Genomic DNA, 27,511 nt, shown 5'->3' with positions numbered 1-27,511 from the left:
AGAGCCTGTTCACTAAAAGGGGGGAAACGGGAAGTTTGGGCAAGGTCTCTTTGAAGTCCTCCACAGGGATCTGGTCCTGTTTCAAAATAAAAGTTCTCAAATAATGAATTAAGGATCTCTGGCCATGGAACAGAGTACTGTCTCCTTCCCCAAAAGCTCTTCACCAAAGGAAGGGTTGACCAGTGAAGCTTAAGCCAATAATAATAATAATAATAATAATAATAATAATAATAGGGAAGTGTCAGACGTGTGATCCAATACAACAGCCAACAGAGTGATCTTGTTTGCTGTGGACTCATCGTGTATCTCAGATATTTATATTACGATTCATTACAGTGTTAGAATAATAATAATAATAATAATAATAATAATAATAAACAATTGGAAAAGCTGAAATGATATGAGGATTTAAAGATCGAACTGCAAAGACTCTGGCACAAACCAGTCAAGGTGGTCCCAGTGATAATCACCACACTGAGTGCAGTGCCTAAAGACCTTGGCCTGCACTTAAACACAATCGGCGCTGACAGAATTACCATCTGCCAGTTGCAAAAGGCCACCCTACTGGGATCTACATGCATTATTCGCTGATAAATCACACAGTCCTAGACACTTGGGAAGTGTCCAACGTGTGATCCAATACAAGTGATCTTGTTTGCTGTGGATTCATCTTGTTGTGTTTCTAATAATAATAATAATAATCTGGAAAAGCTGAAATGATATGAGGATTTAAATATCGAACTGCAAAGACTTTGGCACAAACCAGTAAAGGTGGTTCCAGTGAACATCGCCACACTGGGTGCAGTGCCTAAAGACCTTGGCCTGCACTTAAATACAATCGGCACTGACAAAATTACCATCTGCCAGCTGCGTTATCCGCTGATACATCACACAGTCCTAGACACTTGGGAAGTGTCCGACGTGTGATCCAATACAACAGCCAGCAGAGTGATCTTATCTGCTGTGGACTCATCTGGGGAGGCCCTTCTCTCGGTCCCGCCTGCCTCACAGGCACGTCTGGCGGGGACGAGAGAGCGGGCCTTCTCGGTGGTGGCCCCCCGGCTGTGGAACGCCCTCCCTGCTGAAGTTAGACAGGCGCCCTCCCTTATGGCCTTTCGTAAGAGCCTGAAAACATGGCTTTTCGAGTTGGCCTTCAACTGAGTGCTATATCATTGGAAATGACGACCGGAATGGACTACGACTATGAGACTGACTATGACCCATGATATGACGAAGCGGATTTTTAGTATAAGTAGATGTTATGTAGTAGTAGAATGTTGGTTACTGTCTTGATTTATTGTAAACTGTCTTTTCTATGTTGTTGTACACCGCCACGAGTCGCCCTAGGGCTGAGAGTGGCGGTTAATAAGTGCAAGTAATAAATAAATAAATAAATAAAAAATAAATAAATCTTGTTGTGTTTCAAATAATAATAATAATAATAAATAATAATAATAATAATAATAATAATAATCCGACGTGTGATCCAATACAACAGCCAGCAGAGTGATCTTGTCTGCTGTGAACTCATCTTCTTGTGTTTCAAATAACACATTGACCTGTGCTGGTCAATGACCGAAATAAATGATTTGATTTGAAATAACAACAACAACAACAACAACAACAATAGAGGTTTATTTACCAAGATAAGGGGCTGGTTTTGGATGGCTTTTTTTTCAAATGGCAGAATACACAGGGGTGGGTCAAAAAGTTTTGTCTCCTGTGTCATAAAATTGTTATGATGGGCATATAACAACAGAAGTTGCTACAGATCATAGCCTGAACTGTCCTCTACACAAAACTACTGTTCAACATAGGTAAAGGTTTCCCCTGACGTTAAGTCCATTCGTGTCCTCTGGGGGTTGGTGCTCATCTCCATTTCTAAGCCAAAGAGCCAGCGTTATCCATAGACACCTCCAAGTCATGTGGCTCAGCAGTTCAACCCACTGCGCCATTGAGGGCACCATCAATTTGGACACATTTTCACCAGCGTTGAACCGAGGCGTCCAACCCATTTTGGAACAATTCAGGGTTCTGCTTCGTGACCCATTATTTTAAAGCTGTTTCAACGCCATTCAAGTAATTGAATCTGAAACCATGTAGGTCCAAAGAGACAGTAGTCAGAAAGGACCAAATCAGGGCTTTAAAACCCTTTTGGTACTCATGTTGGAGAGTAGGCCCTGGTCAAAGTGGTCGATGTCATTCCACCAATGCCATCCTTTTCTACCTATATTTGGTGTCTGATTTAGATAGTAAGCCTGAAGGTACAGAATCATGTCTTCAACAATGTTTAAGCTGTTTTGATAGCCTTTATGACTGAACAGTGGGGTAGAAATATTCATATATTCATTTAGAGCAATGGTTCTCAACCTACCTAATGATGTGACCCCTTAATATTGTTCCTCGTGTTGTGGTGACCCCCAACCATAAAATTATTTTAGTTGCTGCTCCAGAACTGTCATTTTGCTCCTGTTATGAATCGTGATGTAAATATCTGATATGCGGGATGTATTTTCATTCACTGGACAAAATTTGGCTCAAATACCTTATAGGCTCAAATTTGAATATTTGTGGGGTTGGGGGTATTGATTTAGTCATTTGGGATTTATAGTTCACCTAAACTCAAAGAGTATTTTGAACTCTACCAATGATGGAATTGAACTAAACTTGGCACGCAGAACTCCCACGACCAACAGAAAGTACTGGAAGGGTTTGGTGGGCATTGACTTTTGAGTTTTGGAGTTGTAGTTCACCTACATCCAGAGAGCACTTTGGATTCAAACAATGATGGCTCAGGACCAAACTTGGCACGGATACTCAATATTCCCAAATGTGAACACTGGTGGAATTTGGGTAAAATAGACCTTGACATATGGGAGTTGTAGTTGCTGGGATTTATAGTTCACCTACAATTAAAGAGTATTCTGAACTCCACCAGTGATAGAATTGAACTAAAACTAGGCACACAGAACTCCAATGACCAACAGAAAATACTGGAAGGGTTTGGTGGGCATTGAGTTTTGAGTTTTGGAGTTGTAGTTCACCTACATCCAGAGAGCACTGTGGACTCAAACAATAATGGATCTGGACCAAACTTGGCGCGAATACTCAATATGCCCAAATGTGAACAGTGGTGGAATTTGGGGAAAAACAGACCTTGACATGTGGGTGTTTTAGTTGCTGGGATTTATAGTTCATCTACAAAGAGCATTCTGAACCCCACCAACGATAGAATTGGGCCAAACTTCCCACACAGAACCTACATGACCAACAATGGTCTCTGGTGATCCCTCTGACGCCTCCTCACGACCCCCAGGTTGAGAAACACCGATATAGAATATTTATAAATACATGCATTCATAAAGCTCCAGTTTTACAAGCCTGTGCCTCTCTGCTCTTTCATCTCCCTTCATGTCCTTTATATAGGGAATAGTATCTCATTTTCCACCCCACACTAATGTAGGATGGGGCCAGAACGTATTTTTGTTGCTGCCATCTCATCTTCTTCACAAACAAAAATACACCCAGGATATCTTGCCACGATACCATGGAACACTGCCATGTTGGGTATAAAAAAGGATAGTGATTGCTTTAATAAGTACGCCGCCTACACACTTTTTTTGCACTTTGTGTTTAGCAGGCTTTAGAGTTCTGAATTGTTGAAACTAGATTAGGCTCCTCAGAGTTCAAGCTGCTTCTGTATGCAAAAATCTATCATTACGGTAAAGCCATGTAAAACCAAAACATGACTGATTGAGAGCTAGGCATTATGAGCATTTGGAAAGTTTTCCTTCATAATAGTTAACAAGCTGAACAGCGTATCAAGGCTTTTTTGGCAGAACCTTCAATAAGCAGCGAGGTTTCATACCTACCGAGAACTCATGAAAGGCCCAGTGTTTCGCCATATGGCATTGCTTCCTGAAAAAATAAACCTGGGCCTGTGCCCATATATATTAACATATGGGATCATGACAGGCTCTTTATGGGGTATCCTTCCCCTTTTCTGGACGAGGATACTCTTGAAATGTAAATTACAACACACAATCTGTGAAAGGAACTCCTTAGTTTCCTTTGTAAACGCAGATGCTATGCATCGAAATCCAAGACTATTGTATTGTCGAAGGCTTTCATGGCTGGAATCACTGGGTTGCTGTAGGTTTTTTCGGGCTATATGGCCATGTTCTAGAGCAGTGGTTAATGCTGCGACCCCTTAACAGAGTTCCTCATGTTGTGGTGACCCCCAACTATAATATTATTATCCTTCATAACTGCAATTTTGCTACTGTTATGAATGGTAATGTAAATATCTGGTATATCTTCATTCGCTGGACTAAATTTGGCACAAATATCCAATACGCCCAAATTTGAATACTGGTGGAGTTGGGGCGGGAATTGATTGTGTCATTTGGGAATTGTAGTTGCTGGGATTTATAGTTCACCTACACTCAGAGCATTCTGAACTCCACCAATGGTGGAATTGAACCAAACTTGGCACACATAACTCCCATGACCAACAGAAAATACTGGAAGGATTTGGTGGGCATTGGCTTTGAGTTTTGGAGTTGTAGTTCACCTACATCCAGAGAGCACTGTGTACTCAAACAATGATGGATCTGGACTAAACTTGGCATGAATGCTCCATATGCTCAAATTGGGGGGGGGGGGGGGGAGACCTTGGCATTTCTGGAATTTATAGTTCGCCTACAAGCAAAGAGCATTCTGAACCCCTCCGATGATAGAATTGGGCCAAACTTCCCACACAGAACTCCTGTGACCAACAGAAAATGCTTCCAAAAAGGAAGAGAAGAACAGGCAGAGAGATCTTCAGCCTCCTCTGCTGAAAGGGTTCCTACGACTATCAGAAATATGTTTTCCAATGGTGTTTGGTGACCCCTCTGACACACCCAGGGGTCCCGACCCCCAGGTTGAAAAACACTGTTCTAGAGGCATTCTCTCTTGACGTTTCGCCTGCATTTATGGCAAGCATCCTCAGAGGTAGTGAGGTCAATTGGAACTAGGAAAGTGGGTTTATATATCTGTAGAATGACAGATATATAGTTCTTTGCCCCACCCTGGTCATTCCACAGATATATAAACCCACTTTACTAGTTCCAACAGACCTCACTACCTCTGAGGATGCTTGCCATAGATGCAGGCGAAACGTCAGGAGAGAATGCCTCCAGAACATGGCCATATAGCCCGAAAAAACCTACAACAATCCAAGACTACTGTTGAGATTTATATATGCGGGTGGGTCAAAAAGCAATGCCTCCATCGCTCTAACTTTTCTTTATCTATGCAAGAGATGATAGAGAAGTGGTTCTCAACCTTCCTAATGCCGTTTCCCCAAACTCCACCACATTTGGGCATATTGAGTATCCGTGCCAAGTTTGGTCCTGATCCATCATTGTTTGAGTCCACAATGCTCTCTGTTTCCAAACATGCACTTAAATCAGTGTTCCTCAACCTTCCTAATGCTGTGACCCCAATGTCTGTGCTCCAGAAGCATTTTCTCCTGACGTTTCGCCCACATGTATGGCAGGCATTCTCAGATGTTGTGAGGTCAGTTGGAAACTAGGCAAGTGGAATGTCCAGGGTGGGAGGAAGAACTCTTTGTCTGTTTGAGGCAAGTGTGAATGTTGCAATTGATCACCTTGATGAACTTTTAATGGCCTTGCAGATTCAAAGCTTGGTTTCTTCCTGCTAGATATCTGGGTGCAGCTTTTGTTACTTTTTTCTGAAGGACATATATACCTCCTCAGTCTTCTGTAATTTCATATGCACCTACAGTTCAAAATGAGTTCAAAGGATGAGCATCGTCTTGATTTCAATGAAATCCTGATATTCTGCCCCTTGCTATAGATTTCTTGCATGTAAAATGAGATTGGTACTCCGTAAGACATTCATTGTGGTGTCAGTTCATTATGTACGTATGCATTTCTGTATGTACATAAAGTCCCCAAGTTGCAAACAAATTTTTGTACTGGCTCTGCCTATTGAATCATAGAATCAAAGAGTTGGAAGAGACCTCATGGGCCATCCAGTCCAACCCCCTGCCAAGAAGCAGGAATATTGCATTCAAATCACCCCTGACAGATGGCCATCCAGCCTCTGTTTAAAAGCTTCCAAAGGAGGAGCTTCCACCACACTCCAGGGAAGAGAGTTCCACTGCTGAACGGCTCTCACAGTCAGAAAGTTCTCCCTGACATTGTGTTCATTTTTAGTAGTTTAATGTTTTGATTTTATATTGTTGTGCTGTATATTTACATTTTGTATTTTATGTTATTTTATTTTCTGATTTTCTGTTATGTTTTTGTGTTATATTGTGTTTCTGTATTGATGGGCATGGCCTCATGTAAGCTGTCCCGAGTCCCCTTTGGGGAGATGGTGGCGGGGTATAAATAATAATAATAATAATAATAATAATAATAATTATTATTATTATTAGGTTTGTTCTTAAATTAAATTTTTATGTAACTTGGAACATGTACATTTTTTCTGTGTAACTCCAGCCAAAGATATATAGCTAGATGCACACATACATACACATATACAGAGGGCTGAGGTGGTGCAGCGTGTTAAACTGCTAAGCTGCAGAACTTGCTGACCAGAAGGTCAGCGGTTCAAATCTACAGGATGGTGTGAGCTCCCATCGTTAGCCCCAGCTTCTGCCAAAGTATCAATTCAACATGCAAATATGAGTAGATCAACAGGTACTGCTTCAGTAGGAAGGTAACCAGCCACATGACCTTGGAGGTGTCTATGAACAAAGCTGGCTCTTTGGCTTAAAAATAGAGATGAACACCACTCCCCAGAGTTGGACTCAACTAGACTTAATGTCAAGGGGAAATCTTTACCTTTAAACAAAAGGCCTGTCTGTCTTTCTGCAACATTACAGCAAAATACATTGTTCTTGCCTCTGAGTAGCCCATTTGGTAGAAAACGGAATGAAAAGATATGTGTCTTTCACCAGATGTGTTCTTAGATGCCAGTTCAGAATGGAAAGAAAGTGTGCTTATTTTCATTGTGTTCCCAGAACACTGGATTCAGATATGTCATGAACCTGTTTTGTGTAAATTATGTCAGGCCAGTGGCTTGTTTACTTTTGAAATGTCAGCCCTTTTTGACTGTGGGAGTTGCTCCCTGGAATCTGCAGCTCTTTCTGAAGCAGGGAAAATTAATTTCTGAAACTGCAAGGCCTGGAGACTTTCTTCTGCTCTTAGGGAGTAAACACTTATAATGATGTTATAGTACTTTACATGAAACTGCAAAATTGCTGGAGTCACACTGGTCACCATGAATACATGGCATTATAGGAGAATCTGTGCGTCTTACTTCACATTTCGAATTGTGCTTCTGGTTTCCAGTGGTTCCTAACCTGCGGTTCGTGGACCACCAGTGGTCCGCAAGAATGAAAATATGGTCCATAGCCTTATCATTACTACACTGTTACCTCGAAACCACATGGCAACAAGAGCGACTGGTATCGCAAAACCCTCTTATAGTACTAAGCCAACAGGGAGGGGAGAGGCTACTCACAAAAGATTACAACTACTACATCAGCTCTGGATTATTAAATGTGGTTTTCTGTGGAAGAGCAGATAGCGACTACTGGATGACACATATTCTGTATCAGAAGCTAGAGCTGATGTGGACTACCCAATGCAGTTTTCTGAATCAGCACCCCAAATAACCAAACTGAATCTAAAGTTGCCCAAAAAACAGATTTGTAACCCTTTTGGTACTAATGTTGGAGAGTGATTCCTAGTCCAAGTGGTCCCTGTTCAAAGTGGTCCCTGAGTAAGTGGTTCATGGTCAAGTAGTCCCTGGTCGAGTGGTCCCTGGTCAAAGTGGTCCCTGTTCAAGTGGTCACTGAGTAAGTGGTCCCTGGTCAAAGTGGTCCCTGAGTAAGTGGTCCCTGGTCAAGTGGTCCCTGGTCAAAGTGGTCCCTGGTCAAGTGGTCCCTGAGTAAGTGGTCCCTGGTCAAGTAGTCCATGGTTAACTGGTCCCTGAGTAAGTGGTCCCTGGTCAAGTAGTCCCTGGTCAAGTGGTCCCTGAGTAAGTGGTCCCTGTTCAATGTGGTCCCTGGTCAAGTCATCCCTGAGTAAGTGGTCCCTGGTCAAGTAGTCCGTGGTTAATGGTCCCTGAGTAAGTGGTCTCTGTTCAAAGTAGTTCCTGACAAATGGGCCCTGAGTAAGTGGTCCCTGGTCAAGTAGTCCGTGGTTAAATGGTCCCTAGTCACGTATTCCCTGGTCAAGTGGTCCCTGGTCAAGTGGTCCTGAGTAAGTGGTCCCTGGTCAAGTATTCCCTTGTCAAGTGGTCCCTGGTCAAGTAGTTCATGGTTAAGTGATCCCTGAGTAAGTGGTCCCTGTTCAATGTGGTCCCTGGTCAAGTAGTCCCTTGTCAAGTGGTCCCTGAGTAAGTAGTCCCTAGTCAAAGTGGTCCCTAGTCAACGTTGTCCCTGGTCAAGTAGTCAAAAAAAGGTTGGGAGCCACTGGTTTAAATGTTGCAGACATCAGTTAGGTCAGTTCCATAGCATTTCAAAATGAACATTATTCCATGTCCCAGAGACTTTACACTACAAAATGTTTCCCCTCATACAGATTTAAGAGCATTTGTAGTCCTTAAACGTGATTATCCATAAGTCTCTCTCCTACAACACTGAAGACTATATATCAGGGTAGATGTACCCGAGTTAACAACTTCATAAAAATGTTTCATGAACTACTAACCCACCATTAGGAGAGTTTACTTTTCGGAATATATAAATAGCTAATAGAGTATTATTAGGTCCGGGCCACATGTTCTCCATTTTCAGCATGAATAGAGCTGTTTTGGGGGAAGGGGAAAAACCTTCTGAAAGACCAACTTTTTGCGTGCTTCTTTGCCAAGGAACCTTTCTTTTCCTCCCTTGAAACTGGACCAATGCCATATATCCATTAAAGGTTTGGCAACGAGACCGGGATCAACGCATCACTTTCAAGGGACCAATACAAAGCGATGCCACACATATCACATTCCCACGGCATAGATAGAAACTGCTATCTCACAAAAGAAAGATTGATTGTGTAAGATGTCGACATTTTCTCTATTTCTAACAGACCAATATGAACACCCTGAACCCTTTTAAACATATCGTTTACATTTCAAAAAGTAACAAAGCATACTGTATCTTAATTCAGGGCAGAGAAAGTAATTATGAAATACACGAAGGCTCACAAAAGATCAGGACAGTGAATCTTTGGGTTTCCACTTGTTATGTTGCAATGCCAAAGTAAATATTTGGCTTTGTTTTGTATTCTCAAGAACAAGAAGAGAAATAAAGTAATACTTTTGGGGGGAAAGTTGTTTTAACTATACTTGTTAGGTGATAACAAGTTTCAAGTTGTAGGCCTCGAGGCAGAATTAGCTCAGCAAACACTGAAAGGGAAAACGTAGCAAGATCGGTTACTGCCTTTTATGCTCTTGCCAACCACCTAAACACCCAAGACACGAAGAACAAAATCCCAATATAGTAGAGTCTCGCTTATCCAACCTTCGCTCATCCAACGTTCTGTATTATCCAACGCAGTCTGCCTCCTGATTGGGTCCACAGTTGTTTCAATACATTGCGATGTTTTGGCGCTAAATTTGTAAATACAGCCATTACTATGTAACATTAGTGTGTATTGAACTGCTTTTTCGGTCGAATTGTTGTAAAACACGATGTTTTGGTAATTTGTAAAATCATAACGTAATTTGACGTTTAATAGGCCTTTTCTTAAGGTTAAAAAGGTAAAGGTTTTCCCCTGACATTACGTCCAGACGTGTCCGACTCTGCAGGGTGGTGATCACCTCCATTTCTAAGCCGAAGGGTTGGCGTTGTCCGTAGACACCTCCAAGGTCATGTGGCCAGCATGACTGCATGGTGCGCCGTTATCTTCCCGGTACATTTTGATCTACTCACATGTGCATGTTTTCGAACAGATAGGTTGACAGAAGCCAGCATTTTCGCTTATCCAACATTCTGCTGACCCGTTTATGTTGGATAAGCGAGACTGTACTGTACTGTACTGTACTATACTTGCAGGATGAACAACATGTTGACACCTCAGTTCAATTATATACTAGCTTGGTTACCTGGCATTCCCTGGGTTATTTGAAAAAAGTAATTTTTTAATTGTACAAAATGCATAAGGTTGTGGGTGAACTACAACTCACTCACATCATGTCAGTTTGAGTCCACAGTGCTCTCTGGGTGTAGGTGAACTACAAGTCCCAAACTCAAGATCAATGCCCACCAAACCCTTCCAGTATTTTCTGTTGGTCATGGGAGTCCTGTGTGCCACGTTTGATTCAATTCCATCATTGGTGGAGTTCAGAATGCTCTTTGATTGTATGTAAACTATAAATCCTAGCAACTACACCTCCCAAATGACAAAATCAATTTTTTGAGTGATGGCCACTCCTTGGGTTAGTAAGTGTCTTGTGGCCAAATTTGGTGGCAATTCGTCGAGTGGTTTTTGAGTTATGTTAATCCCACAAACGAACATTACATTTTTATTTATATAGATGTGTACAGATGGATTAAAAACTACATTAAACGAAGAGACTAATCCAGGCATGGGCAAACTTGAGTCGTCCTAGTGTTTTGGACTTCAACTCCCACAATTCCTAACAGCTGTAGGCTATTAGGAATTGTGGGAGTTGAAGTCCAAAACACTCGGACGACCCAAGTTTGCCCATACCTGGTCTGATCCCATCCCCGACCAATATGTTCATAGTCTTCCTTATCCACCTGTGTCCTTCCTTTTCCTTCTTTGGTGAGAGCACAGCTATTTTGTAATGTTACTCCTCAATGGCTACTCTCCTGTTAAAATGGTGAGACAAAGAGCAATGTCAAGAGAAAAACTGAGATTCCATTCATGGCAAATAAGGGTTAGCAAAGAGAAAATGTAAAAAAAAACACACCAAAACCCAACCTAAAAGCCTGATATTGAAGCAAGAAAGGCTCCCCCCTTCTAACTACTACTATGCTGAAGACATTTTTCAAGAATAGCTCAACTGTGTAAAGCATGAGGCTTGGAGGCCTGCCAGGGTCACCAAGTGTGACCTGCTGCGCAAAGGCTGGCTATGCAACTTAAAGCTGTCTGAGGGAGGCTGGATTTATGTTTCCAATTGCTTCTCGATTTTGAATGACGTTTTAAAGACTACACAGAGCTTATTTAAAACAGGCATTTACTCCTTCCTTTGGCAGAAGAAACCCTTCATACTATATCCTAAGCACATACACACAAAGGGGGATATGTTGCATTAACATTACAGTGAAGCCTTCTACTCAAAGCTGTGCACAAGGATCTCCCTAAACTTCTCCAAGACTTACATCGGCTTTTAACTTTGGGGATTAAGACACCAGGGCAATCAAATGATATTGATTGATTGATTTGGGGTATTTGTCTAAATTTGGTCCAGTGAATGAAAATACATCCTGCATATCAGATATTTACATAATGATTCATAACAGTAGCAAAATGACAGTTAGGAAGTAGCAACGAAAGTAATGTTATAGTTTGGGGGGGGGGTCATCACAACATATATTAAGGGGTTGCGGCATTAGGAAGGTTGAAAAACACTACTTTAGAGAAGTGTACAAGTCCAAGATTATCTAAGTTAACAACTGTCAACTGTTACAGGAAATGAAGTCATTATACTACTTGATTAAATTCTTATTTTGTATCTCAGGTATATATTGTAGCATGTTTTTTTTTTTTAAATCCCTTAAATCAGTGTTTGTCAACCTTCCTAATGCCACGACCCCTTAATACAATTCCTTATGTTGTGGGGACCTCCAACCATAACATTATTTCTGTTGCTACTACACAACTGTAATTTTGCTACTGTTATGAATTGTAATGTAAATATCTGATATGCAGGATGTATTTTCATTCACTGGAGCACATTTGGCCACGTTTGATACCCAATATGCCCACATTTGAATACTGTTGGGTTGGAGGGGATTGATTTTGACATTTGGGAGTTGTAGTTGTTGGGATTTATAGTTCACGTACAATCAAAGAGCATCCTGAATTCCATCAACAATGGAACTGAACCAAACTTGGCACACAGAACGCCCATGACCAACAGAAAATACTGGAAGGATTTGGTGGGCATTGACCTTGAGTTTTGGAGTTGTAGTTCACCTACATCCACAGAGCCCTGTGGACTCCAATATTGATGGATCTGGACCAAACTTGGCACTAATACTCAATATGCCCAAATGTGAACACTTGGGAGTTTGGGGAAAATAGACCTTGACCTTTGGGAATTGTAGTTGCTGAGATTTATAAAAGGGGGTTTAGAGGGGTCACCAAAGACCATCAGAATACATATATTTCTGATGGTATTAGGAACCTCTTTGGCAGAGGAGGCTGAAGATCTCTCCGCCTGTCCTTCTCTTCCTTTTTGGAAACAGACAGCGAATCCTCCCACCAAAAACTATAGTTCACCTACTATCAAAGAGCATTCTGAACCCCACCAATGATAAAATTGGGCCAAACTTCTCACACAGAACTCCCCATGCCTTGAAGGTACTCGCTGGCGCAAGCCTCCCTCCAGCCTCACATGCTCTCCCTTGCCTGCACATGCGCACTACACTGCCATGTGCCGAGCATGCCTGCTCTCCCCTCTCCGCTTGGAGTCTAGGAAACAGCCCTCCCCTTGGTTGAGAAGCTGGCCAATCACAATGGATGGGGCCTTTGGTGGGAGGATTCGCTGTCTGTTTCCAAAAAGGAAGAGAAGGACAGGCAGAGAGATCTTCAGCCTCCTCTGCCAAAGAGGTTCCTAATACCATCAGAAATATATGTATTCTGATGGTCTTTGGTGACCCCTCTAAACCCCCTTTTGCCCCCCCTAGGGGTCCCAACCCTCAGGTTGAGAAACGCTGCTGTACTAGGTCTTATTTTCAGGGAAACAAGGTACCAGAAGTCAACATGGGCCAGTAAAAAATAATGAAGATGGCAATTAATTAAGATTTTTTCCCCCTTGGTTAAGCAATTTGTTTCACAATTTGGGAAGATTCAACAAGCTGGGGTAAAACATCTGCCTTTTTAACACTTTGGGATATAGTATAACAGTTGCATATCATGTTTACATACATTCAATACATGGAAGAAAATTGTTCATTCATTGCTTTGATCTGTTATTAAGTACTTACCTTTTTGCATTTGTTATATGTTTACAACAGATTCAAAAGTTCCATAATAAAGGAAGTACTTACAGAAAGGACCATGAAGGCAGAAGTCTGTTTATTACTAATGGCTGTCGTGGGAATCCATGGTAAGACCCATGTTTTTGAAGGCAACAGCAAGGGAGAAGAACAAGAATTTGTGTACGCAAACAGGTACAAACGCTCCACTGACACTCAAGACAAATGCACCTATACCTTCATTGTACCTCAGCAGAAAGTAACGGGTGCCATTTGTGTGAACTCGAAAGAGCCTGATGTTGTACTTGAAAACAGGGTAAATAAGCAGGAACTCGAGCTCCTGAACAATGAACTCTTGAAGCAAAAGAGGCAAATCGAAACCCTCCAGCAGTTGGTGGAGGTCGACGGAGGGATTGTCAATGAGGTGAAGCTCTTGCGCAAAGAGAGCCGCAACATGAACTCGCGGGTCACGCAACTCTACATGCAGCTGCTGCACGAAATCATCCGAAAGCGGGACAACGCTTTAGAGCTTTCCCAGTTGGAGAACAAGATCCTGAACCAAACGGCGGATATGCTGCAGCTGGCCAACAAATACAAAGACCTGGAGCACAAATACCAGCATTTGGTCTCCATTGCCAATAACCAGTCTATCATTATCGCACAACTGGAAGAGCATTGCCAAAGAACGCCATCCATGAAACCGGTCCTCCAGCCTCCACAGCCACCAAACCGAGTCTACCAGCCACCTACTTACAACCGTATCATTAACCAGATATCTACCAATGAGATTCAAAGTGACCAGAATTTAAAAGTTCTACCGCCTACTCTACCAACCATGCCACCGGTTACTAGTATCCCAACTTCCACTGACAAACCTTCAGGTAAGCAGAAATTGTGATATCTATTCACTATATGTAAAAGTCAAAAGTGTGTATGTTTGTCTGTCTGTTTGTACTACACAGGCTGTTGCTAGGTGAAGTGGCCCTCTGGGATGTCATTGAGTTGTCTGTTGTTAGGTAAAGTGACCCTCTGTGCCACTGGGAAAGAAAAGTGACATGTGTATGAGGTGAAGGAATGAAGGAAGGAGCCAAAGTAAGCCAGAGTGTTGACATGGAGACATTGTGAGTTGGGCCCTTTCAGAGCTGGGGAAGGGAGAAAGTAGGATTTCTCAGTGCTGGAAAAGGGATAAAGTAGATTTTTCTCAGAGCTGGAGAAGGGAGAACGTAGGCCTTCTCAGGGCAGGAGAAGGGAAAAGTAGGCTTTCTCAGGATAGGAAAAGGGAGAAAGTAAGCTCCAGAGCTGAAGAAATGGAGAAAGTAGGCCTTCTCAGGATAGGAGAGGGGAGAAAGTAGGCCTCAGAGCTGGAGAAAGGGAAAAAGTAGGCGTTCTCAGGACTGGAGAAAGGAGAAAGCAGGCCTCAGAGCTGGAGAGGGAAAAAAGCAAGCCATCTCAGGACTTGAGAAGGGAGAAAGTAGGCCTCAGAGCTGGAGATGAGAGAAAGTAGGCTTTCTCAGGAGTAGAGAAGGGAGAAAGTAGGCCTCAGAGCTGGAGAAAGGGGGAAAGCTGGCCTTCTTGGAGATGGAGAAGGGAGAAAATAGGCAGGTAGCAGCCTCTCTGACATTGGGCAATGCCAGGTATATGCACTAGTAGCTAAATATATGTAAAGGTAAAGATTTTCACCTGACATTATGTCCAGTTGTGCCTGACTTTGGGGGGGCGGGGTTGCTCATCTCCATTTCTAAGCTGAAGAGCTGGCATTGTCCGTAGACGCCTCCAAGATCATGTGGCCAGTATGACTGCATGGAGCGCCATTACCTACTGGCTGGAGGGGTACCTATTGATCTACTGCAAATTTGCTAGGTTGGCAGAAGCTGGGGCTAACAGCGGGAGCTCACGCCGCTCCCTGGTTTGGAACCTGCGACCTTTTGGTCAGCAAGTTCAGCAGCTCAGTGCTTTAACCTACTGTGCCTCAAGGTCACCTAATCACAACAAGATGAAAAACTATTTCTTTGATTCTAAGACGCCATCAATTGTAAGACACACATTGTTTCAGTGCTACCAACAGAAATTAAAGTTGTATGGATGTATGTAGCTTATAAGATTCTAAGATATAACCTGTTTTTAGAGAGGTGTATATGGGGAAAAACCGTGTCTTCGAATCAAAGACGTATGGTATGTATAGTGTGTGAACGCGTATAGAGGAATCTGATGTCCAACAGTTGAGAGTGACTGCAAAGTTCTGGGTAGATGAGTCACTTCTTTCTTATCTTCATTACCAATGGCCTAGGGAACGATAACTGCTGGGTTTGATTGTTGTAGTTCTCTTCCCCATCCTTCTCTTCCAAACTCTTTCAACCTCCCTTGGAGAACATCAAGCTCAGTCTCCACAAAAATTTCTCTTTCCTTTTTCCAAAAAATACAAAACAAATTCTTCAGCATGACTGGGAAGTGTTATTTTACCTTCCATTTATTATGAAATACCCTGGGAAGTGGTGTTTGAGGCTGGCTATTTTAAGGAAGAGTCATAACTATGCTTCCCCGTCCCCCCTTGAAATATATGAGTAATTTGGAGGCTGCTTTCAAACTAACTAAAACAAGCAGAAACGTCCCTGTGGCTCTTTTGACCCAAAGGGCCCAGAAGGTGCGTTAAAATACACAAGGCTCCGTCTTCTGCCAGCATTGTTATTACTAAAGCGCTGGTTAGTGGCAAAAGGTGACATCACTCCAAGCAGCATTTTACGATTGTTTTCCATTTTTCCATTACACATCCCTGGATTCCAATTGCTTATAAGTCAGCCCAAAGCCTTCACTTGAAAGAAGTATAGTGGCTTGGAAGAATTTGAAGAATTGGCGAGAAAAGCAGCAAAGCACTACAGCGGCAGGGAGTAAAATGCCGTTACTGGTACCTGAAACTCAGGATCTTCTTAAAATTCGTAAGCAGGAGGATGGTAAATACATAAACATATCTGAGCATTATTTAAAGATGTGCTTCTGGATTTTTGCATCTCTGGCCATTACCTAGGCCAGTGTTTCTCAACCTTCCTAATGCCACGACCCCTTAATACAGTTCCTCATGGCTGGAATCACTGGGTTGTTGTAGGTTTTTTCGGGCTCTATGGCCATGTTCTAGAGGCATTTCTCCTGACGTTTCGCCTGCATCTATAGCAAGCATCCTCAGAGGTAGTGAGGTCTGTTGGGACTAGGAAAAAGGGTTTATATATCTGTGGAATGACCATGGTGAGACAAAGGACTCTTGTCTGCTGGAGCTGACAGCACAACAACAGAGAGGAAACAGAGAGGAAACAAACAAGGACATCTAATCACCTCTCAACAAAAGATTGCTCCAGGCACTGCCAGGCAATCAAATGCTAATCACGGTGGTCAGTTGAAACATTCACACCTAGTTCCAGCAGACAAGAGTCCTTTGTCTCACCCTGGTCATTCCACAGATATATAAACCCTTTTTCCTAGTCCCAACAGACCTCACTACCTCTGAGGATGCTTGCCATAGATGCAGGCGAAACGTCAGGAGAAATGCCTCTAGAACATGGCCATATATCCCAAATAAACCTACAACAACACAGCTCCTCATGTTGTGCTGACCCCCAAGCATAACATTATTTTCGTTGCTACTTCACAACTGTTATTTTGCTTCTGTTATGAATCGTCATGTAAATATCTGATATGCAGGATGTATGTTCATTCACTGGACCAAATTTGCACAAATACCCGAAATGCCCACATTTGAATACTGGTGGGGGTTGAAGGGGACTGATTTTGTCATTTGGGAGTTGTAGTTGGTGGGATGTATAGTTTACCTACAATCAAATAACATTCCGAACTCCACCAACGATGGAATTGGGTTTGGTAGGCATTGACCTTGAGTTTTGGACTTGTCGTTTATAATTTAATTTTAATATATATTATGTATAATTATAATTGATAATATTATAATGTAAGTCCCTCTACAGAGGTAGAGAAGATTGGGATATAAAAGTTTTAAAGAAATTTAAATACTACTACTAATAATAATAATACAATATTATAATTACATATTTTATATTACTTGTAATATTACTAATAATATTACAATACAACGGTGGAGTACAATATATTAATATATAATACTGATATTGTACTATGCTAATAATTTAATATATTGTATGTGTGTGTGTGTGTGTGTGTGTGTGTGTGTGTGTATCTTGTAAGCCACTCTGATTCCCCTTCGGGGTGAGAAGGGCGGCATATAAATGTTGTAAATAAATATGAATACTGGTGGGATTGGGGGAGGGGGTTGATTTTGTAATTTAGGAGTTGTAGTTGCTGAGATTAATAGTTCACCTACAATCATTGAGCGCCAATGATGGAATTGAACCAAACTTGGCACACAGAACTCCCAGAACCAACAGAAAATACTGGAAGGGTTTGGTGCGCATTGACCTTGAGTTTGGGAGTTGTAGTTCACCTATATCCAGAGAGCACTGTGGACTCAAACAATGATGGATCTGGACCAAACTTGGCACAAATACTCAATATGTCCAAATGTGAACACTGGTGGAGTTTGGGGGAAATAGGCTTTGACATTTGGGAGTTGTAGCTGAAGGGATTGATAGTTCACCTACAATCAAAGAGCAATGATAGAACTGGGCCAAACATCCCACACAGAACAATGACCAACATAAAATACTGGTGGGATTTGAGATGAACTGACAGTGATTTAGGAGAGATGTAGTTCACCTACATTTGGAGAACACTGTGAACCCAAACAGCTATGCCAAAGGGGTTCCCAAGACCATCAGAAATATGTGTTTTCTGGTGGTCTTTGGTGACCCCTTTGACACCCCCTCTCAATCCCCCCAGATGTCCTGACCCCCAGGTTGAGAAACACTGATTTAAAGACAGGCTTCTGGATTTTTGCCCTTCTGGCCATTGCATTACTGAGAATGAATCATTAGGCCAACCGCAGTACAAAATCTCCTCCCCAGAACATGTCACATGCATACGAAGTGAGATTGAGCTCACTATTAAGCAAATAATTCTGTCTCATTCCACTTGTTTTTGCGATCATACATGATCAGGAACTACAACATAGTTAAGCGGGAGCCCCAGAGAACATGGAGTTGGCCAGAAAGATTTAATACACACTTTTTAACACACTATAAAGCCTGGTTTTAATTAATGTGAAACTGAGAGCAGTTTGCAAAAATGTGTTATTCATTTGACTTCCCTGGACTTTATTGCTCCTAATTGCTCCCTGCTTCCCATATCGAACCATTACATTTTCTCTCACTCTCTTCTTTTGGAAAGGCTATGGGTAGAACATGAAGTCCTTCGTGTAATTCGCACTGTATACAAGAAAGCACAACAGCCCAGTGTTTCAAAAGGCCTGGTTCCTACATGGTAAATTCTCCCAGTCCCATAGCCATTGCCGCACGGCAGAAGTGACACATGAGCAAGTGTGACTGTGCAGCTTGTACAAAGCACAAAGATCTGCTATCACAAATCACTTCTGAAATGCTGAGTGTTCCCATGGGTTGCTATGAATTTTCTGGGCTGTCTGGTCAAGTTCCAGAAGCATTCTCTCCTGACGTTTCGCCCATATCTATGGAAGGCATCCTCAGAGGTTGTGAGGTCTGTTGGAAACTAGGCAAGTGGGATTTATATATCTGTGGAATAATGTCCAGGATGGGAGGAAGAACTCTTGCCTGTTGGAGGCAGATGTGAATGTTGCAAATGGTCCACCTTGATTAGCATTGAATAGCCTTGCAAGTTCAAAACCTGGCTGCTTCCTGCCTGGGGGAGTCCTTTGTTGAGAGGTGTTAGCTGGCCCTGATTGCAGCTCTAGTTTCTGATACAGAACATATGCCATTCAGTAGTTACCATCTGCTCACCCACAGAAAACCATCTATCTATGTATATAATAAAAGTCAGTGTTTGTATGCGGAGGGAGGATGGAAGGTGTATGTGGCAGCTTTCTGATTGGCTGCCACTGTGGTACAATTTGCATATGGTCTCTGATTGGCCAACCTCAACATTCTGAGGTAGCAGAGGGAATAGGAAAGGGGCCTGAAGCTGTCAGGAATGGTTGGAGTTGAAGTCAAAAACACCTGGTGGCCCCCAACAATGACAGAAGAAGACCACACCTGGAACACAGACCCCCCCCCCCCCCAAGACCCACTCTACATTCTGGTACAGTTTGAGCGAGGATGGACCATGGATGACTGATCTTGCAGTATATATGATTCACGCACAGATATAGTATCATAGATTTGAAAGGGACCCCCAAAGAAGGACAAAGATACGTTGCATGTATCAGAGTAAGTAAACCAGTCTCCACATCAACACTGACAAAGAAACAGCAAGAAATACTGTTTGCCCACAAGAATCAAGAAATGACATGTATTAGAAACCAACACTTTCTTATTACCTTATTTTCCAGACTGGGCCACAGCAATGCCTGGCAGGGAACGACTATTAACATATAATTATATACACAACATATAACTAGTGGAGGCTTGAGAAGGGTGGTGTTTCCAACAGAAAGTACCTAACTAGCTGGAAATCAAAGTGGATCGCCTCCTCTGAGTTGTGGCTTGGGTGCGAGTCCATGACTTGCCCAAACCTACTCCTATAGTGCTTCACTATGAGCTAATATCGTATCTGATAGTTACACAAATGGCAATGTCTCAAAGTTTCAGAGAAATAAATACCTCATCATAATAATAAGACAGAGGATTGGAAAAGATACATCATCCCAACTCTTGGATTACAAAAACTCCAGCATTGAAGGCTTCAAATAAAAGTTACCAAAACATGCTTTCAACAGTTCACAGTCCCAGTTAGTCCCAGAAGGAAGACATTCTGCATGCTGCTGTCCAAGTTCCCAAATAGGGGGAAAGGAAGATAATACATACATAAATCCAATGTGCTTTTAAAAACCCTGTTGCAAAGTCCATTTTGATAGCATTCCACTGCTAGCACAATAATTCTGCACATTTCCATTACTATTCCAAACCAAGTTCAGCACGACTGCAAGTTCAACTCTTATTTCCATAACCAAGCCAAACGTGGTTATATTTGAAAACCGTGTCAAGAGTTTAATAATAAATACAGACATTGTTTTGGGATCTTTTATGGTTTATGTAGTATATCATATGTTTAATAAGGACGTTTACATTTTGGGCAGAATCCTCTCAACTATGTCATGATCGATTTCAGCCTCTTTACAAACCCCTGAAGACATGAAAAAAATGACGGATGCTCTTTTTCATGGTCTAAAGAAGAGCGTCTTATAACAAAAGTGGGAAACGATCTGGAAAACAGCCCCCAGGCACCTCAGACCGCAGACAGGACTGTTTGAGAAAAATATTCTCACAAAAGTAGCTCTTAAGACTATACAGCCAGTCTGTGTGATGTCGTAATACAAGAAACATGATTTTGGGGAACCACAATAATTATTTACTGGGGAAAAGATTAAAGTCATGTGTTTTGGACAAATCAGTTGCCAAATAGTCTTACTCTGGAGCACAGTTAGCAATAAAGCTGTTGTGAAAGTTGTGTTATAAGGGCCATTGAAACAAGTGTAAAGACAATGATGTGTCTTGTGCAGAAAAGAAGCAAAGTCAGAATATGATCGTAGATGCAGAATTCAGCTTCCAAATGTTAAGGGAATGCCCTGAGCATGCAATCTTGATTCGGTTAGGAAGCAACTAAACAAGGCTTAGTTGCTGTGAGTTTTCCAGGCTGTATGGCCATGTTCCAGAAGGATTTTCTCCTGATGTTTCACCTGCATCTATGGCAGGAATCCTCACAGGTTGTGAGGTATGTTGGGAAGTGAGGAAAGTATGTTGGAAAGAGGTTTATATATCTGTTCAGGGTGGAAGAAAGAACTCTTGTCTGTTTGAGGCATGTGTGAATGTTTCAATTGGCCACTTTGATTAGCTTTGATTAGCCTTTCAGTTCCAAGGTCTGGCTGTCTACTGCCTGTGGGAGAATGTCAGGAGAAAATGTTTATGGAACATCACCACACAACCCGAAAAACTCATAGCAACCCACTGAAACCGGCCTTTGACAACACAAGACTAATGTTAGGCGATCGTTGTCCGAGTAGAATGGCCTTCCAAGATCAGTGTACTGGCAGTGGGTCCGTAGGGGACTGTGGAGCCATATTCTTGACCTGCATCTTCTCCCGCAGTGAGGGCATTGCTTTCCAGGTGGAAAGCAGTCCCAGTCGGGGTTGGCTTGACATTTCTCCCTTTTGCTCTCAATTCATGCCTCTTCAAATTCTACAGCACTGCTGGTCACAGCTGACCTCCAGCTGGAGTGCTCAAGGGCCAGGGCTTCCCAGTTTTCAGTGTCTATGCCAGAGTTTTTAAGGTTGGCTTTGAGCCCATCTTTCAATCTCTTTTCCTGTCCACCAACATTCCGTTTTCCGTTCTTGAGTTCGGAGTAGAGCAACTGCTTTGGGAAACGGTGGTCGGGCATCCGGACAACGTGGCCAGTCCAGAGAAGTTGATGGCGGAGGATCATCACTTAAATGCTGGTAGTCTTTGCTTCTTCCAGCACGATGACTAGAGATTTGCAGGATTTTCCGGAGGCAGCGCTGATGTAATCGTTCCAGGAGTTGCATGTGATGTCTGTAAACATTCCATGTCTTGCAGGCATTTAGACTAATATTGAGTAAAGATAAGAGAAAGGTTGCATGGGAACGGTTTTTGTGGGCCTTACAAGGTGCAACATAGAATAATGCTGCAAGAAGTCTCCCATATTACTCGTGACTATCATTTTACAAAAACTATCCAGTTGCTCCTAGAAAACTGCAGCTTCTGTGAGGAGTTTCAGGGTAGGAAAAGTAGGTGGAGGAGGCAAAAGAATGGTCTACTTTAAGGCAGCGTTCTTGCACCGACCTTGTTGAACATCTTTACTAATGATCAGCCACAACCACCACTCACAAAGAGCTTTAGATACGCAGATGACTTTGGCCAAACAACACAAGCAAAGTACTCTGAAACAGTTGAAAACCAACTTACGAATGCCCTGAAAGACCTCTCCAGCTACTACTAAGATAACTAACAGAAGCCTAACCCTACCAAGACACAAATTTGTGCTTTCCACCTACCATTTCACCCAGGACTACGATCTTACAAAAACTATCTAGACCCTCCTAGAAAACTGCAGCTTCTATGTAGAGTTCCAGGGCAGGAAAATAGATGGAATGATCTAACCTAAAAGCAGTGTTCTTGCACCGACCTTGTTTAACATCTTTAAAATCCATCAGCCACAGCCACCACTCACAAAGAGCTTTATATATGCTGTTGACCCTGGCCAAACAACACATGCAAAAGACTTTGAAACAGTCGAAATCTAACTTAGTAATACCTTGAAACATTTCTCCAGTTACTACAAAGATCACCCGAGGGGGATTTAGGGTGGATCACAGTACACATACACGGCAAACATTCAATGTAGTTTTGGATAGACAGAGACAGAACAGAAAGGAGGTATATTGTATTGATGTCCAGCTTTTTTAGCGCCTTGGAGGTTGTGCTCGAATCCAGCCACAGGGGGTGCTGTCGCTCCATCCTCTATTTTTTTTTTTTTTTTGTCGTGTCAGGAGTGACTTGAGAAACTACAAGTCACTTCTGGTGTGAGAGAATTTGCCGTCTGCAAGGACGTTGCCCAGGGGACGCTAGGATGATTTGATGTTTTTATCATCCTTGTGGGAGGCTTCTCTCATGTCCCCACATGGGGAGCTGGAGTTGATAGAGGGAGCTCATCCGCCTCTCCCCAGATTCGAACCTGTGACCTGTCAGTCTTCAGTCCTGCCGGCACAGGGGTTTAACCCACTGCGCCACCAGACGCTCCTCTATGATGAAGGGACATCAGGACTTCCTCCTTTCTTTTGGTCACCAGGAATTTTCTGATCTTTTTCCTTCATGGTGTCAAAATACCTCGCCAGCTTGTTTTAGCGATCTAATTTCTCTACTAACAGCTCAAGCTGTTTTTGAACTGCTTAGGTAAACAGTAAGCTGGGAAGACAGTCGGGAACTCACGCAGATCGGTTGGTAGATCTTATCATTGCTGGTGATTTACCAGTGATGCTGCATTGCTTTTGACACAAAATAAAATAAATCTTCCTACACCTTTTCCCCACTTGTATCCTGCCACCAGACTAATAATATAACACTCCCAACTACTATAGACTGTTCTGCTTTCCATTCTACCTAGAAACCAAGAATAATCTGATCCTTATCCAACTTGCCTGCACTTCCTTAGGGAAACCTGCCTCCCACTCCTCAGAAACTTGGATCTGAATGTATACAAAGCTGTGTTTTCCCTTTTTCCATTATGGAAAACTTCCTTGGCTCCAAGGGCCAGGCTGGAAACAGATCATAAGCCAGAGAGAACACCTCATCTGCCCCACTGGTGTCATGCAACTACCAAAAGTACACCATTCCCTCTGATTATTTCATCTATCGCCTCGAGCACATGGCTTTTAAACCAGCAATAAAACAATAATGACAAGAAGAAGAATATGTGGGACTGCCTGTATATGATTTATTAGTTATCTCATTAATCCTGACACACGAAACTGTGACAATTTGTTTGTAATGCATTTCATTGGGCTTTAATCTGCATGTCTACATTGGTAATGGCAGGATTACATGCAACATATCTCTGTCAACCTATGAACATGTTAATGCACGGTAAAAACAGATATATCCATTATCAAGCACTATAAAATTTGATACACCATTCAGAATGCCAATGCAGTCCACTTTTAGCATGCTCTGAAGAAAGAGGAAATATGTGTCTTTACCAGACAAAGATTTGAGTGTTAATTTTGTAAGATCAAGTGATACATAGTTTAAAAGACATTAGGGCTGTAGCTCATATGAAACCATACAATTTTTGGGTTGTTGTGTGTTTTCCAGGCTGTATGGCCATGTTCCAGAAGCATTCTCTCCTGACATTTCGCCTGCATCTATGGCAAGGCATCCTCAGAGGTTGTTTTTATTTATAAAAATTTATAAAATGTTGTATTTATAAATAAATAAATAACAACACTCAAAAACAGGGGAATTCCAGACAAGAAAAAATCAGGGCCAGCTAATCACCTTCCAACAAAGGATTCCCCTGGGCTGTAAGAAGCCACTCCCTAAAAACAGCTAGGCCATTAAATGCTAATCATTGTGGCCAATTGCTACAATCACATTTGCCTCAAACAGACAAGTGTTCTTTCTCTCACCCTGGACATTCCAGAGATATATAAACCTCACTTGCCTAGCTTCCAACAGACCTCACAACCTCTGAGGATGCCTGCCATAGATGCAGGTGAAGCATCGGGAGAGAATGCTTCTGGAACATGGCCAGACAGCCCGGAAAACACACAACAACCCAGTGATTCAGGCCATGAAAGCCTTTGACAATATTGTTTTCCTCATTTCTACTTCTTATGGCTAAACAATTGAGCTAAAGAATGCTGAAACTGTCATACCGTGGCACTTATTTCTCATGCCAGTAAGGTAATACTCAAGATCCTGCAATGTAGACTCCAGAAATACATGGAGAGAGAGTTGCCAAATGTACAGTACAAGTTGGGTTTAGAAAAGGCAGAGGAATGAGAGACCAAACTGCCAACATCCGCTGGATAATGGAGGAAGGCAGGGAAATTCAGAAAAACATCTAAAGCCTTTGACTGTGTGGATCATAATAAATTGCAGCAAGTTCTTGGTGGTATGGGGAGACCAAGCCACCTTGTTCTGTCTCCTGCAGTAATTCAGCAGTAATTTCTCTGCATCGTTATGGCACAGCCAAATCATTTTCAATCACAAACATGGAAAACCTGAAGTAAAAAGATGGGCAATTGTTTGAGTGATTGGCATTGTGTACTTGCTTTCACCAGGGCCTTGGAGAGACTGCCTGCAAGCCTTAGAAGATGGCCATGACACCAGTTCCATATACCTTGTGAAACCTGAAAACACAAACCGGTTGATGCAGGTCTGGTGTGATCAACGGCACGATCCTGGTGGCTGGACGGTAATCCAGAGGCGTTTGGATGGATCTGTCAACTTTTTCAGGAACTGGGAGACTTATAAGGTAAGTGCAAATCGCTGTGCATTTGCTCTGATAAACCCATTCTTTGAAGTTATGCTGTAAAATGCCTCTCTAATGAGAACTTGCCTGAAGCAGGTATTTGACTTTATCCCCAAAAGCTACATGTTGCTATCTCAGCCAGTCCTAATCTCTTCAAGTAGTAATTGTCAGAGACAACAAAACACAATCCATTTCCTCTGATAAATTTTTAGCAACCTACCATATATACTTGATATATACCGAATATAAGCCGAGGGACCTAATTTTACCACAAAAACTGGGAAAACCTATTGACTCGAGTATAAGCCTTGAGTATAAAACAGTAAACTAGCTCTGTGAGTGAAAAAGTAGGGTCAACAAAAAAATATGGTATCAACAATAACATAATAATAATAATAATAATAAGTAGTAGTAGTCCTAGATGGTTGGGAAGTGTCCGACTTGGGATTTTTTGATACGAAACCCAACGTAAAATAATAATAATAATAATAATAATAATAATAATAATAATAATTTGTATCCCGCCCTATCTCCCCTATACCGGCTTCCAACATAGTAACAGGCAAACATTCAATGCCTATATAAACAATGCAGAGCTAGGTATAGATCTAAAATTATATATGCTATTTTCACATATGCATTTTCCCCTGAAACGTTTGCAAATCCTCTCTCTATATATGTGCATTTCCCTCTGGCAATATCTGCAAACCCTACATGTCTGTATTCATATATATCTATCGAGACATCTCTCTATATATAGATAACTAGCCGTCCCCTGCCACGCATTGCTGTGGCCCAGTCTTTGTATATGTGTTTTGTGTGTGTATATTTGTGTATATATGTGGTTATGCTCGTGCGTTGTAATGTATTATATTTTTTTTTGCTTTTTAAGTATCTTCTGCTGTTTTTCCCCATGTTTTTATGAGTGATGGTCACTCATTGGCCTGATAGGTGTATTGGGCCCAAATTTGGTGTCAATTCGCCCAGTGGTTTTTGAGTTATATTAATCCCACAAATGAACATTACATTTTTATTTATATAGATTATATCTATATAGGATTTGCAGAGACTTGCAAAACATATGAGGGGAAAATTCATATAAAAATAATGTATACATATAGGTATACAGGTACATGGAAATCTCTAGATATCTATATGTATGTAGGATTTGCAAAGACCTACAAACATATGAGGGAAAAACTTCCAAGGGAACAAAAATGCACATATTAATACATTTAGATACACACAAAAAAGCCAGGAAATTGGGTGGGTTTGAAAGAGAGCCATACAAACAAGGAGGACATGAAATATATCTTCTTTCCCTCCTTCCCTCTCTTTTGACTGGAAAAGAAAACACTGTCAAGGGAGGGGAAGAGGAGAGAGAGAAATATATCGTATAGGGCAAGCAATGGCCTCCAGGCTCTGCTGCTCAGCATTATAAGCCGAGGGAGGCTTTTTCAATTCAAAAAGGGTTGAAAAACCCAGCTTATCAATACAGTAATTTTGGTTGTGGTTTATAGATTTTACAGACAATAGATGAGAATCTATCCCTAAGAGCTTGTATGACTAGAACTCATGTTTACAGTTCATGGGTTATAATAAAAACATATTTTCTAACTTGACAGATTCCTAAACTGCTATTGAAAGAGGTATCTGCTCATGAAATCATTGAGACACAAAATCATCCAAACATCAAAACAATAACTTAACATTTTCCCCAAAGTCCTTTGGAAAGCAAGACATTTCCTGACCCATGGCTCAGAGCGGAAGGATCGGAGCGATAGTGAATTCTTAAAAGCTAAATGTGCATTTTAGAAAGTTCTTGCATTTGCTATGTGAAAGCATTACAATTTCACAGCATTTAAGGATACTTCATGGATGTGACATAAAGTTAGGATTGAAAATTAACTTATCTTTTACCCCTTACAGCAAGGATTTGGTAACATTGACGGAGAGTACTGGTTAGGCCTAGAAAATCTTTACTGGCTGACAAATCAAGGCAACTATAAACTACTGGTCACCATGGAAGACTGGTCAGGCCGGAAAGTGTTTGCCGAATACGCCAGTTTCCGAGTGGAGCCAGAGAGCGAGTACTACAAGCTGCGACTGGGGCGCTACAACGGAAACGCTGGAGACTCCTTCACGTGGCATAATGGGAAGCAATTCACGACACTGGACAGAGATCATGATGTATACACAGGTACAGTCACTATGACTTCAATGAAGCAGCGC

The 27,511-nt window shown here is 41.9% G+C and overlaps 2 protein-coding genes across 9 annotated transcripts in view; one reads left to right on the top strand and one right to left on the bottom strand.

Annotated features, from left to right (window-relative positions):
- Positions 1–27,511, bottom strand: part of RALGPS1 (Ral GEF with PH domain and SH3 binding motif 1) — a 209,094-nt gene that overhangs the window by 119,413 nt on the left and 62,170 nt on the right. The window lies entirely within an intron of this gene.
- Positions 1–27,511, top strand: part of ANGPTL2 (angiopoietin like 2) — a 34,618-nt gene that overhangs the window by 2,810 nt on the left and 4,297 nt on the right. The window contains exons 2-4 of the mRNA XM_060757387.2: positions 13,223–14,064; positions 25,089–25,282; positions 27,209–27,479. Of these exons, the coding sequence (XP_060613370.2) occupies positions 13,266–14,064; positions 25,089–25,282; positions 27,209–27,479 (1,264 nt within the window). The 5' untranslated portion in view covers positions 13,223–13,265. The remainder of the gene's footprint in view (positions 1–13,222; positions 14,065–25,088; positions 25,283–27,208; positions 27,480–27,511) is intronic.

This window comes from Anolis sagrei, chromosome 11, assembly GCF_037176765.1.
Source record: "Anolis sagrei isolate rAnoSag1 chromosome 11, rAnoSag1.mat, whole genome shotgun sequence".
Classification (NCBI taxonomy): Eukaryota; Metazoa; Chordata; class Lepidosauria; order Squamata; family Dactyloidae; genus Anolis; species Anolis sagrei.
This window is presented reverse-complemented; position numbering and strand designations above follow the sequence as displayed.